Source organism: Anastrepha ludens, chromosome 3, assembly GCF_028408465.1.
Source record: "Anastrepha ludens isolate Willacy chromosome 3, idAnaLude1.1, whole genome shotgun sequence".
NCBI lineage: Eukaryota > Metazoa > Arthropoda > Insecta > Diptera > Tephritidae > Anastrepha > Anastrepha ludens.
The window spans coordinates 97,048,714-97,062,284 of record NC_071499.1 but is presented as its reverse complement, the minus strand read 5'-3'; the positions used below and the strand labels follow the sequence as shown (position 1 = coordinate 97,062,284).

The 13,571-nt window shown below is 37.1% G+C and overlaps 2 protein-coding genes across 5 annotated transcripts in view; one reads left to right on the top strand and one right to left on the bottom strand.

Annotated features, from left to right (window-relative positions):
• LOC128858523 (cAMP-specific 3',5'-cyclic phosphodiesterase) overlaps positions 1 to 12,634 on the bottom strand; it is a 118,212-nt gene extending 105,578 nt beyond the window's left edge. For 2 of the 4 annotated variants that reach the window (XM_054094885.1, XM_054094886.1), the window contains exon 1: positions 11,122 to 12,629. In XM_054094885.1, the coding sequence (XP_053950860.1) occupies positions 11,122 to 12,371 (1,250 nt within the window). In that variant the 5' untranslated portion in view covers positions 12,372 to 12,629. Of the gene's footprint in view, positions 1 to 11,121 lie in introns of all 4 variants that reach the window. The other 2 variants (XR_008454022.1, XM_054094887.1) reach the window with 2 other exon arrangements.
• Positions 3,071 to 4,944, top strand: LOC128858524 (katanin p60 ATPase-containing subunit A-like 2). The gene is made up of 2 exons (XM_054094890.1): positions 3,071 to 4,587; positions 4,707 to 4,944. Exon 1 carries the CDS (start codon positions 3,169 to 3,171, stop codon positions 4,585 to 4,587), a length of 1,419 nt encoding a protein of 472 aa, XP_053950865.1. The 5' UTR covers positions 3,071 to 3,168; the 3' UTR covers positions 4,707 to 4,944.
• Positions 12,635 to 13,571: the final 937 nt, after the last annotated feature.

Here is a 13,571-nt window from a genome sequence, read left to right as displayed (position 1 = left end):
TTATCGACGTGTGTGTACATTTAATGGTAAAAGCCGCAAAATGCTTTGGAAAATATTAATATAATTCACTTTTTTCTATAAAAAGAAGTAAATTTCTAATAGCTTGTAAATGGTTCTATGAATTGCAGTTCCATCCTCACTTTGTTTATTGCTACCCACAAAACATTGTGAAAAAATTAATCACATCCTTTTGGTGCCATAAAACATCAATAGCGAGTCAATAATGTAGTGTAAGCCACATTTGCTGGAAGCATTGACGTACCCACAAATATATTCACGCTCATAAAAACTAGCACTCAATATGGGTGACCCAGCGAGAAAAAGGCAAGCTCAACTAAAATTATGCGGTGGATTTTGGGTTATGAATATTTCTGTATAAAATATGTTAGTATGCAGACGAAAGCGGTTGACGGTTTAAAATTTTATATTTATTCAGTTACCATAGGCAGAGCTTTACGATAAGAATTTCATGTTAATTGATTTTATTGGCAACTAATTTTTTTTTGATTATAATTATGGTAACTGTCAATCAAATTAACTATTAAATAGAATTACAGTAATCTTATTTCAAGGAAAATTCAAATTACAATTATAGTTAACGTATTTTTATTTTATGAGCGCAAGACCGGTTTCATAATAAAGCAACAAATTAAATTAGTGCTATTAATTATTTGCCGATATTTCGACCTCAATTAGAAGTAATCTGTAGGAACTTTTGGCTGTGCTGAGTCAACGAATGCAAACTAAATATTTGGAGGCATTTAAAACAGTTTAAATCCAATTATAGCCACCGTTACATTAAAGCCTTCGATTACAATAATTTCAGAATTGAAATTTTCTTAATTACAATTTTTTTAGTAACCCTAAACAAAATAATTCCTTAAATGTGAAGATGAATAAAATATTTCGAAAAATTTCACCACCATTTTCCTCTAATGGTTGAAATTGTTAAAATTCGACTCTTTTGTCCTTGTTAATTGTATAAGTATCTGTAATATGGAAATATTAAAGTTTTCTAACTTTTGCAGTCATAATCATTTGGTATCCCAGTTCTGATTATAGGGACCGATTCTCAACGAATCGTGCGTAATATTGAAAGGATGAGTGAGTTTTTGTTATGCGTTCGTGTACGTCAGAATATGATATACAGAATATTCTATTAAAAACCTACTACAAAGGCGAATTGTGAATTTCAGAACATACAACTTTCCTCAGAGAGTCTCTTTCTTACTTGCCTACATCCTCGAAAAGTTAGTGCCCCAGAGATTTAAGGTGTGTTTTATCGGGTCCGCCTGCTGTTCGCATTCTCGCAACAACTCGTAAATTTTTTTGGAAATCTCAGTAAGTTCATACAAATTTCATACTTTTTAAGACGTTTTGTGGTACTTTACATTAAGAGGCACAATTGCTATAAATCGACCTCTTGCTTTTGATCTCAGCTTGCTCCTACAAAACGAATGAATCATATATGTTCACCGGTTTGTCTTTAAGTTAATGCTAAGTAGAGGCCAGAGTCGATCTTCCATATCTCATATTGAGAGCTTCTTTGTTCAAGCTTCTTTAAGTACATTTATCCACCACCTCTACAAGTGGAGTAGATGGGATGCATGGCCATATGTGCCATTTTCCCTTTTGGTGCGTAAAGAATTTACAAACTTACAAACATACTTTATCGATATTTTATTATATTTACATATGTATTGATGCAATTCATTTCATGTGGATTCATTTCGGTGTTTCACTTTATTATTAAATATCTACCTTCGTTTGAGTTAGAATTTGAGGTTTCATTAATTTTGTTGAAACAAAGAATAAATGCAGCTAGCAGGAAATGCTTTAAATTTCTTTTTAATTAAATTCTGGTATTTTATTTTTTGTACATACGGAAAGCAAATACGAGTACCATTTGAATGTATTAGTTTGAGGGCAAGTTTTGTGAAAAAAACAAAAACAATACCTATACGAGTATTAGGAATTTCATAGCCGTGATTGCTTTGAATGAACCCGAAATAAAGAAATTATTTAAACGTTTGAAAAAATCAGCCTTAGAAGTAGGTCTGTGTGTTAACATAGAGAAAATGAAATACATTTATGCACTTTGCAAGGAAAACAAGATTCGATGCGCATATTGAAATACACGGAAAGTACATAGGGACAGTTGACAAGGTTAAATACTTAGGCCTATACTTATATAAATAACAGTAATAGTACTGACATAACTGTAGCAATAATCGCGCAAGTAAACGCGACAAATAAAGCTTTCTACGCTCACTTAAAGCTATTCGAATCTCGATTACTATCAAGAGCTAAAAAGGTGAAAAGATTAAAGTCCTTCGGGGGCAGAAAGTCGATTGTATCACTGCCTTTGGTGTTTTTTCTTATTCCGACGAGAACTTCGCGAAGATTATACCCATTCTATCTCAAGTATTCAAAATGCATTTTCTGTCCAATGCACCTATTGCTCGGCCTCTTCGTGAATTTAATTAGATCTTTATTTGCTTTGCATTAGATTTTAAAATTACTAAAAATAAAATTTGATAATTTTAAAAATGATGGGATGGGTTTCTTTTAATACAAAATTTGCGATGTGCACACTTAGGTGTATGAAGGCAAAATTAGATAATTTCCTAAAATGCAAATTTTTTGGAAAACAAACTCAATGTACTTACACTTATTTCTATTTATTAGGACATAATAGAAATGGCGTTGCACATATGGTATATGTATATATGTTATGTACATATGCAATACCGACGGGCGTTCATACCAAATTTCGCCCCAATTTTCGATGTTCGTGCTGATGTTTTTCCGAGAAATAGCTGGAGTATATTTACTAATTTCATTGTCGAAATGCACCCTTCGAGAGGCGACCGCTATTTGAAAACACTTTTTCTGTATCTACGAGTATAGGCTCTAATGCCCGTCATGCATAATTGCACTCGGCTACCAAAGCCATTTGTTTATTCACATTACCTTGGTGATATGTATTAACTTTTTTCTAAGCTGACTCATATTTGTTTTGCTGTTATGAGCGAGTTTCCACAGTATACTCTGAGCAAACAAATAAAATTGACGAAATTTCACACAATTCGCACAAAGTAAAATAGAAAATATCTAAAAAGTTTTCCAACATTCTCAGTAAATTTAAATTTATTTGTCACTAACAAAATGTCACGAGAGGATGATATACGCAATGCTGCTGCACGACGCCGAAACATATTATTTCTCACGGAACGTTTTCTTGCTGATTACGGTTTCCACCAGACCTCTGAGTCTTTGAAAAACGAAGCGCGGTTGCCAACCGACACATATGAACTTTGTGATAACATCGATTTGGATTCTATTTATTTGGAATATGCTAGTTATTATCATTTAAAATTTGGCAAGTATCCAAAGATTGTCCGAAAGCTCAAACCAAATGTGAATACGGAGCTAGATATGAAGCGTAAACCCAAATCGAAATGTCGTCTGACGGCAGCAACAACAAATGCAGCGCAAACCGAGATGCCACCAGCTGAATCTCTAACAATCCCCGGAGATTTAGAATTGATCGTAACGAAAGTGGAGATGGTAAAAGCAGGAGTTGAAGGCGCAGAGGCAGGTGGCATTATAATTCCCGTCGCAGCTACGAATGGGGAGAATAATCGTAATGAAACGCTTACACGTCTGCGGGAGATCGAGCATCTCACTATCGCTGATGGCTTGCTAAGCCAACAGGATTGGCAGAACTTAGCCGACCTCGTGAAGACAACGATAATGCGCGATGTGCTAAAACTCAGCTGGGCGGATATGTGCGGCAATGCGAGTGCGGTGGATATTGTTAAGGAGGCGGTGGTAACACCACTCAAGTATCCACAGCTATTTGCAAATGGCTTGCGCCCATGGAAATCTGTGCTATTGCATGGACCACCTGGTAGTGGCAAAACAATGCTAGCAAAAATACTCTACGCCGAAACGCGTGAACAGGTAACGTTCTTTAATGTGACAAGTAGCATTGTGGTGTCGAAGTGGCGTGGTGAGTCGGAGAAAATAATGCGAATACTCTTCCACATGGCAGTTAAGTATTCGCCTTCAATCATATTTTTCGATGAGATCGAAGGTTTGACTTCGAGTCGGGATCGACCTAGCGATCATGAGTCCTCGAAGCGCTTTAAGAACGAACTTTTGCAATTGTTGGATGGCATGGAACAACAAATGGGTGGCGTTTTTGTACTAGCCAGTAGCAATTTGCCTTGGGATATCGATGATGCTTTCCTAAGACGATTTGAGAAAAAACTTTTAGTGCAGTTACCGAATCCCGTGGAGCGTGCAATACTCATCGGCAAGCAACTACCCATTTTACTGACAGTATCAAAGGAGCAAATGGAGTTATTGGTGCGCATCTCAGAGCAATTCACAGGCGATGAAATTCGCTTAGCATGCAAGGAGATATCCATGCAAATGGTTAGACGTGTAACGCGTGCGGACAAGCATACTACGAAAACAGAGCAAGAAGTACCATTGCAGCAGGCATTCGAGCAAATTAAACCATTGAGTGTGAAATTGATGAAACGTCATCAAATATGGCAGGAAGAACATAGCTCGTAGGTGAGTGGAGCTGGTGTGCTGAAAAGTTGGAAATAAATTTTCCGTATTATTTGTGGCGCATAGTACTCCAAAAAATTTAACCTTCTAATCCAAATTTTCGATTTATTTACTTTTTTAAGCGTAATCTCAAATATAATTTCATCAGAAGAATAACATAATAAAGCTGTTTTTGTTTAAATCTCATGTGCAAATCAATGACAAGTTAATCGAGGTTGAATGTAAATGAGAAGTCACTGGGATCACGGCGTAAAGGAGTTTCGATTTTTATCTATGCATAAATTTCTAGTTGCAACAAATATTGCAGAGTACCATAGTAGAACGGCCACGAATAAAATATTTGGAAAATATTCTTGTCAATATGCTTAGTTTGTTTATTTGTATAACCCGATTTTGGGTGTAAGGATAATATTTGGATACATATTAACTCTCCTGTTCCTTGAAATATGGGCCCCTATTATGAGTTGCATTCGATCTTCGATATTCGTTCGTTGTCGAAGATCGAAAATCGAATGTCAATTTGGTATTATGAGCGGTGCATGCCTGTCGAAATTTTCGTTGTATACCGAATTTAGAGTCGAATGCAATTTTGCTTTCGATTGTGTAGCGTATTGTGGGAAAACTTGTTAAAATGTAAGTTGTTTGCGATTATTTATTGTTTTATAGTAACCAAATAATAAATATATACTAATTTTGTTAATATTATGCAGGAATATGTTAATATATGTTAATATTTTGGGAGGAATTTACAACGGAGCTGGGACCACCAGTTAGAATGGCAGCAAAATGGATTAAGGTTAATAATGGTTTTTTTTTTTGTGATGTTTATAGAAATACATTTTTATTTTCCCTTGGCAGGCAAGGGCTGAAATACGTAGAGGAACTGAAATACATATTTTTTTCGAATGACGAATAATTGAATAAAGAAAATTTATAACAAAAATAAAACAGAAACTGTGGCGTTAAGGTTTCTATTTAATACTTTTTAGATTTTTCTATAATATTCTAAGAATTTCATTTCTTATGTTTTGTGCTTCTCCGTTATTTGGCTCCACTTCAATATTTTCAGCATCATCGTTGAGGGTCTCATCGGATAACTCTTCATCCGGAAGTTGAACATTATAAAACAAGCAAATGTTGTGCAAAGCTGCACACACATTAATAATTTGTGTTGCTTTTTTTGGAGAATAGTGAAGAGCTCTTGGCTCGGGTGCACTTCTGCAACTGGTTTTCTGTACTGGACAGTAGGTTCATAAACGCCTCTTTATATAATCTAAAGTTCTTTAAAAAACTGTAAGGAAATTTCTGTAATATTAAGTACGTCAACACATTTTGAAAATACTAAACTTACTCAGTGGAAGCCATTTCTAGGGGGTTGGATGCGCCCCTCAGCTGTTTTCTACTTCTAGCTAGTTCCACTAATCTTTCATCGACCGATGAATCATCGAAACCTAACTCCGTTGTACTTATTTTCACAAAAAATGCTTTTTTTTTCTTTTAAAAATGTTGTTAGCAAAGAATTTCAACACAATCGGTTTTTCTTTTATTTTAATTTGCTGTATCAGCTGAGAAAAAATTATCTATTGTAAATGCGTCGAACGATCGAAATTCACAATAGTCCTATTCTTCAACGAATGAGCACCATAATACCAAATGAAAATTCGTTCGATCAGCACTTTCGACTATAGTCGAAGATCGAATGTTGCTCATAATAAGGGCCATGGACTTTTCTTTGTGTGTTTTAATTAATTTTAAATAATTTAATTTTGTTATGCTGAATTTGATATCCAGCGTCACTCTGATTCTTTTAAGCCACTTTTATGGTGTATCGCTGCGGAGAGTAGGAAACTAAATATTAGTCCAACAAGGACATTTGTAAAGTAATGTAAACAGCGATACTTGATAGTATAAAAAACGGATACTGAAAATTTCTTTCATGCCGGTCGTTCACAACAACAGTTTGACAATTGTATATGGACATTTCACAAGGACCTAATTTGGTGTTAATTTGACATTTGTCATTTACTAAGCAATTATTTTATTGTTATTGTTTTTAATTGTAAGATTACTTTTGATAGTTATATTACTAGTAAATAAATAAATATGAATTTTTTATAATGCAGTTTAGAAAAATCTGAAACATGGTTTCTGTTTACTAAGGCTGTTGAGGCAAAGTTTTCAAAGATAAGCAGTGGATCCATAACGCCTAAGTTTTTCTGGAACGCAAACTGATGTGGACTTAAGAGGTTATTTTGCTGGGCAAAGCATATAAGACGAAGAGCAATGATCTTCTCCAAAACTTTCGAGATGCAAGGTAACAGGGATGCCTGGAATTGGAAATCAGGGAGTTTGGTTTCGGAATCGGGATTATTGCAGCAATTTTCCATGATTGTGGAAATGTTCCTTGTTCTAATATCGAATTGTACAAATTAACAATGCGCGATTTTAAGGCAAATGGCAAGTTTTTCAAGATATTGTACGTTATTCTATCAGAACCTGGTGTTTTACCTGACAACGAAGAAAGAGTTAAGTTAAATTCTTCTAAAGTTATGCAGGATTCTAAACAAAGAGCTTCGTAGGAGGGTGAGGAATTGTGATAACATTTTGGTACCATACTTGACTTTTTACAGCTAAAATCCGGATGAAAGTTTGAACTACTATATGTGAATAGTTTGGCCAAGTTATTGCAAATTTGTCGGCAATTTCCTCGGGGGAATATATTGGGCCTTCGGGCGAGTGTATAAAACGTATGCGGTTACGCTGACAGGAAGAAGTAAGATATTTTATATCTGACCAGATATCTTTTGGGTTAGAGGAGGGTGTTATGCTGGCAGTAAGAGTTTCTAGAGCTTGTGTTTTCGATGTTTTTAATTCGCGCCTGAAGCATTCGTTGGCTTTTTTGTATTTTACAAGATTCTCGTCAGACCTAGTTCGCTTGTACTCCGCCCAAAAAGATTGTTTAGTTTTCCTCAGGATGGAGAGCAAATTTGACGAATATGGAAGTTTCGCAGAGAACTTTTTGGTGCAAGTCTGTGGGATAGAAATACTCGCTGCTGAACATATGAGGGACTTGATAGTAAAAGCTTCTTTCTTGACATTAGCTGATTCAGGTTTTTTACTTGATAGGTGTGTTATGTTAGAACAGAGAGTTTCCCAATCAGCTCAGTCTGTTATAAATTTAGGTTAAGGTTTAACTCTGTAAACTTGTGGCTTGGAGAGAGATGTAGAGTAGAATGGGGTAAGATAGGTCATGTTTTTTTGGAGAGCTCTTGCTACGGTGTTTTTGCATTGATTTTGAAAAATAAGCAAGATTTTGAAAGGTTATTTATCTGCTAACATTTTGGTTATACTGACTTATGTTTGGCTAAATATTTTTTGGAAGCTGCATTCAATAAGACAAAGGTACTTTTTTTCGATATTTTCAAAATCGGGGGGCACGATAGGTCACTATGTGTGAGAGGAAAAGAACAATGTACATGGCTTGGAAATTAACGTTTTAACTTTTATTTATAGAGTATGAACACTGCACATGTTATAAAAGTTAGGAATTTTTCTTTAATTCATCACGCGAGCACGTAATGTTTCGAACGGAATTTTAAATTGTTTAGAGGCTGATCGAACACTAGCGCCATCTCGGACTGCCGCGATTGCGTTTTTTACATCCTCTTCATTTCGTTTCGGCGTTTTTCGCACATAATTACGCACCATTTTGCTGCAAAAACAATTAAAATTTATTTTATTCAATTAAAAGTAGTGACCTATAATGCCCCCAGACGGCTGACCTGTAGTGCCCCCAAGCACATGTTTTATGTTAGTGTCGATATTTTTTTTTAAAACAAAAATATCAAAAAACTAACACATTATTCGTGTTCAGCATTATTTTCTACGTAAAATAAAACTCACCTGACAAATATTTACATACATTAAATGCACTGCACCGTAGAATAAAAAAATGCTATGTCGGAGAAAAGCTCACAAAAAACTAAACGATGCCAGAACTAGGATAACTAATCAATGGTGACGGCCGAAATGACAGTCGCGAACGTTGTTCCCCACCACGTATTCAATTCACATAAGACGAGTGACCTCTGCAAAAACAGTGCGGCGAAAACCCCACCTACCTATTGTGTCCCCATACCTATCTTACCCCATTCTACTCTAATAATAGGGTCGTGATCACTATTGTGTAGATCACTCAACGTTTTGGATTCTAGTTTTGGGGCTGTCGAGGAAGAGGAAATATAAATATCTGGATGCGAAAAGCTCGTATGTGTCGAAAAATGTGTAGGGAAACCATGGTTAAGAATAACTATATTAAATTTTTTGCAAGGATGACATCCTCGATTATTTGACCTCTATTATTTGTTGTAGGTGACCCCCAAAGAGGACTCCACCAATTAAAGTCACCCAGAAGGATGATAGGATCCAAAAAGAGATTTATTAAATTTAGGATTTCTGTACTACTAAATGGTTGCTCAGGTGGAATGTAACATGTAATAATTGTAATTTTAAAACCTATATCTATATACTTCTACAACAACAGACTGAATATTAGAAGCTATTGGGATAAATTTATGGCTGAGGGATTTTTTTACAAACATAGCCACATCTTGTTAGCATGTTTTGTTGTTGGGGTTATTCCTAAAGTAACTAAGGTATTTGTTTGGAGCGTGCGCTGTTTTACTATGTGGAATGTGTGTTTCTTGTAGGCAAACTATTTCAGGAGAGTACTCATGTAAAACTAAATCAAGGTCAACATAGTTGTTGAGAATACCATTAATATTATATTCCATTGTACTATCTTCATTTTTTAAACCTCCATAATAGAGTTTGTTTCAGAGATAGTAGCTTGAGAAGAGTCAGGATTAAGAGCGAAATTTGAAGAGTTTGTTGGAGGAGAAGAAAGAAAAGAGGTGAATTCGTATGGAATAGAAATCATTTGGGCGAGAAAGTCATCGATTACCATTCCTTGTTGTGATTGGTTATCATCTGAATTCATTTTAAGTGAGTTGTTGCCTGAAACGATAGTGCTTGGGCTATTTGTTAATATTTTGTTGTTTGTTGAGGGAGTATTTGAATTATTTGTTGGATTTTCGTTATTCTTATTGTTAATTTGATTTGATTTTGAGAAATTAGTTTGGTTTGAAATAAGGTTTTGTTGTTGGTTGGTTGCGGATTGCTTTATTATATTGGAGAAAGGAGTCGAATTCTCATTGAATTGAGGTGGAATTTGTTGTTTGTGTAGAGCTATGGCTTCGCGCATAGTACATTTTTTATCAGTTTTAATTGAGATTATTTGCTTCATTTGGATGAATTTTGGGCAATCTCTGCTTGAGGATGAGTGAGCACCCGAGCAGTTAGCCCAAAAAGTGCGGGAACATGACAAATCGCCGTGAGGGGAAGTGAGCAATTTACACATACAGGCGTTTTTATGCATCGTCTGAGTGTATGGCCAAGTAGTTGACAACTCTTGCACCGCATGGGATTAGGATAGAACTGTCTTACTTTTGTTGTATACCATGACACTTCAATTTTTTTTGGCAAGTGGTGGAGATCAAAGGTTAATTGAATAGAGGAACTCCAGAAGGTGCGGATTTGCCGTAAACGAATTTAAGAAACTTGTACACAGAAGTAACTCATTGATCCTTCAAATTGTCAACTATTTCACTTTCAGAAACGTTATTTAAACACGGTGGAAATGTAATGCCTTTAGTAGAGTTGAGGGTCTTACGAAGTTCAAACTTAACTGGGCAGATGCGAAGAAGGGCATGTGTTTGCTATATTCATATTTTTAACAAACAGAAGTAAATTTCCGTCTCTTAGCTCTGAAATGTTTATAATGTCGGTACTAACGTTTGTAAGTGCCTTGCCAGCAAAGCAAGAAAATTTGCTAAAGGGTTTGGATGTAGTATGAAGTGCGCTTGCAATTAAGTATTTGGGGTTTTCTTTAATCACTGCCGACAGTGCTGGAAACAACTCCTTAGTAATTGTTTGTGCTTTCTTTCTTTTCCGTTGAGGGCTTGCCGAAAGCAAGGCAAACCGGTTATCCCCGAAAGGTGGAGGCATTATTTCTTACCGAAGTCCGCAAGGTGACACGGAAGAGACGAATAATTAGAAAATAAAAAATAAAAACACTGCGTTGAACTCAGATTATAATCACTAGACTGCGAGAAAAAAAAATCACAACCGAACGCCAAGAGTGCTAGTCGATATCTGAAGTGTTTACATGCATCATTACGCTCGTACGTGTATGTATGTATGTAACAGTATATATATAATCAAAATAAATTGTATTCTGAGTGACTTCAACAATTTAATCGCAATCTTGGTGCACTGAAACCGTCTTTTACTGTTAAGTTGAAGTGCGTGAGTCATTTTATACAACTTTCACTTCTTTCGTAAAATAGAGGACTATTGTAATAGACAAATATAAAAGTTAAATATAGTTGGGTCTTGAAATCCAAATCAGTATTTGTGGGCTTAGTATTAAAATAACGAGACCCATTTAAATTAAAAATTAAAATTTTGTGGTACTACCTGCCGGTGGTGCGACGTCGCGCGCCGGCGATCGTCATTCGTGATACGTAACGACGTATGCGGCCACTCGAGCGTCGCTGTCCCGACGCTGATCGTATACTATACTCGGTAGCCGTTGAACTTCGACGATCGATTGGTATCACGTCAGAGCACATTGAAGACGATAAGATCGAAGCGGTAGATCGCCGCTTACCGCCTGTAAAGGTACCACCACCACTGGACGAAGTCGTAGTAGCCGAGGAATCAGAGCGAGAGAAAAGCGATGATCGTTTACTGCGCGTACCCGGTGGGCCAACAGCATCCTGTATGTTGCTATAGAACTCCTCTGTTTCACGATCATATGAATCTGGATCATGATCATCATCCACCGCCTCTTCAGCATCCTCATAGTGAGCATCAGTAGTAGTGCCCTCGTCGTCAGTGCCTAGCGTATCAGTGGCAACAGTTGCGGCGCGTTGCGGTGGAAAACGTCGTCGGTGTAGTTGACCGTTCGTATTAATGACACCACTGACACTTATAGTACTATCGCCCCCATCAACATAACTCTCTAGCGCTACGTCAGTTCGCGTCTTGGCGCTATTATAAAACTCACTGCTGGCAGTTTCGTAATCGGTGGAGTTTGCTGTGCGCTCACTGTGACCGCTGCTGAACGAGCGATAATGCGACGCAGAACTGTGACTATCCGGTGAGGTGGGACGCGAATAAGTGCTTAGCGTTTGTTGATGTTGCAACAATTGTGTTTGTCGCTGTCGTTGGTGGGGATGCTGCTGAGTATTCGGTTTATGTTGGGAACTGCGTATCTTCTGTGGTGTTTCGTTTTCGTTATCATCACTTTCACCGCCCCCAACACTACCACTGAAAGTAACTTCATGATATTTTATTGATTTTGAGGATTTTCGACGCATTTGCTGCACCGAAGAACGTCGCGGAGTTTTATCTAATTCATCAAAAGCTGCTACCGTTTTTGCGTCATCATAGGTGTTGCTGCTGAGTGCGATGCCGTGTTGCTCACTCGCCACTGCGCTGCCGTTTGTGAGCGTTGTTAATGGCGGTTTTGCACTGTATTCGTTGGGTGCTGTTGTAACAATCTTTGTTGGTGATGGGTGGGATTGTGTTTGGCCTGTTGTTGTTTGTGGGGCGGATAGTGGCTGTGGTAGACTTGATGGTGGGAGTGTTATTGGACGTGGCCGTCGTCTCCGCCAAGGGAACGCACGTATAAATGCAAAGAAGATGAAAAGTGTGGCAATCATAGCCGTTGGAGCATTTCGTTAACACCGTCTTGATTATATTATTCGCTTTGTTGGTTTTTAATTTTAATTAGAGTGTATTTTCTTGTGCAATTATAAATGAGAATTTAAATTAACACCTTTAAAATTTCGCACGTTTTTTAAGTAAATGAGTAAGTTCTTTTCACTGCATATAGTAAATTTGTTATCATGATTACTCGTTGAGACGTTTTCACGAGTGAATTTCATAACCGGTACTATTTTTTAATACAGGATAGCAAGCCACGCGAATTTAGATATCGTTGTAGTATTTCTAGACTATAACCATATATATAATATATATTAGGGCGTGTCGATTTAAAAATCGCTCATTGCTCTGTGAGAATCGTATTCTAGGGATCAAAATAAGAAACTTTGCCGAAGGAACCATACCTCTAAAACGAATTCTGATGTCCCCCAATTTGGGTCGAACGAAAAATCCCACTTTGACCCATTTAGAGTGCTTCAATCGAGTCCAAATGTATGACCGACCCCCACTAACTTTGGACGGCCGATCCACCCATGCCAGTGGCACACCCCCTGGAACTCCCCTGGGGGGTTCCCCATACAATCATTTCAAAATATCACCATTTTTGGTCTTTACATGAGAAAAGAAACTAAAAAGTTCGACCCAAATTGGGGGACATCAGAATTCGTTTTAGAGGTATGGTTCCTTCGGCAAAGTTTCTTATTTTGATCCATAGAATATGATTTTCACAGAGCAATGGGCGATTTTTTTGCCTCGCCACAAAAGACACTAAAAGTTCGACCCAAATTGGGGGACATCAGAATTCGTTTTGGAGGCATGGTTCCTTGGGCAAAGTTTCTTATTTTGATCCCTAGAATATGATTTTCACAGAGCAATTGGCGATTTTTTTGCCTCCCCACAAATCGACCCTTCCTAATACATATATATATAAAATATAATTATATAATAGGCGCGTACGCCCTATTTTGGGTGTTTGGCCGAGCTCCTCCTCCTGTGCGTCGTGATGTTGTTCCACAAATGGAAGGACCTACAATTTCAAGCCGACTCCGAAAGGCAGATATTTTATTATGAGGAGATTTTTCATGCCAGATATACACTCGGAGGTTTGCCATTGTCTGCCGAGGGGTGACCGCTATTAGAAAAAACTTTTTCTTCGTTTTGATCTTTCACCGAAGGTTAATATAGTATTAAAATAC

Bases quoted from the DNA above. Each gene is read 5' to 3' on its own strand.
- LOC128858524 (XM_054094890.1), top strand. From the start codon at position 3,169: ATGTCACGAGAGGATGATATACGCAATGCTGCTGCACGACGCCGAAAC.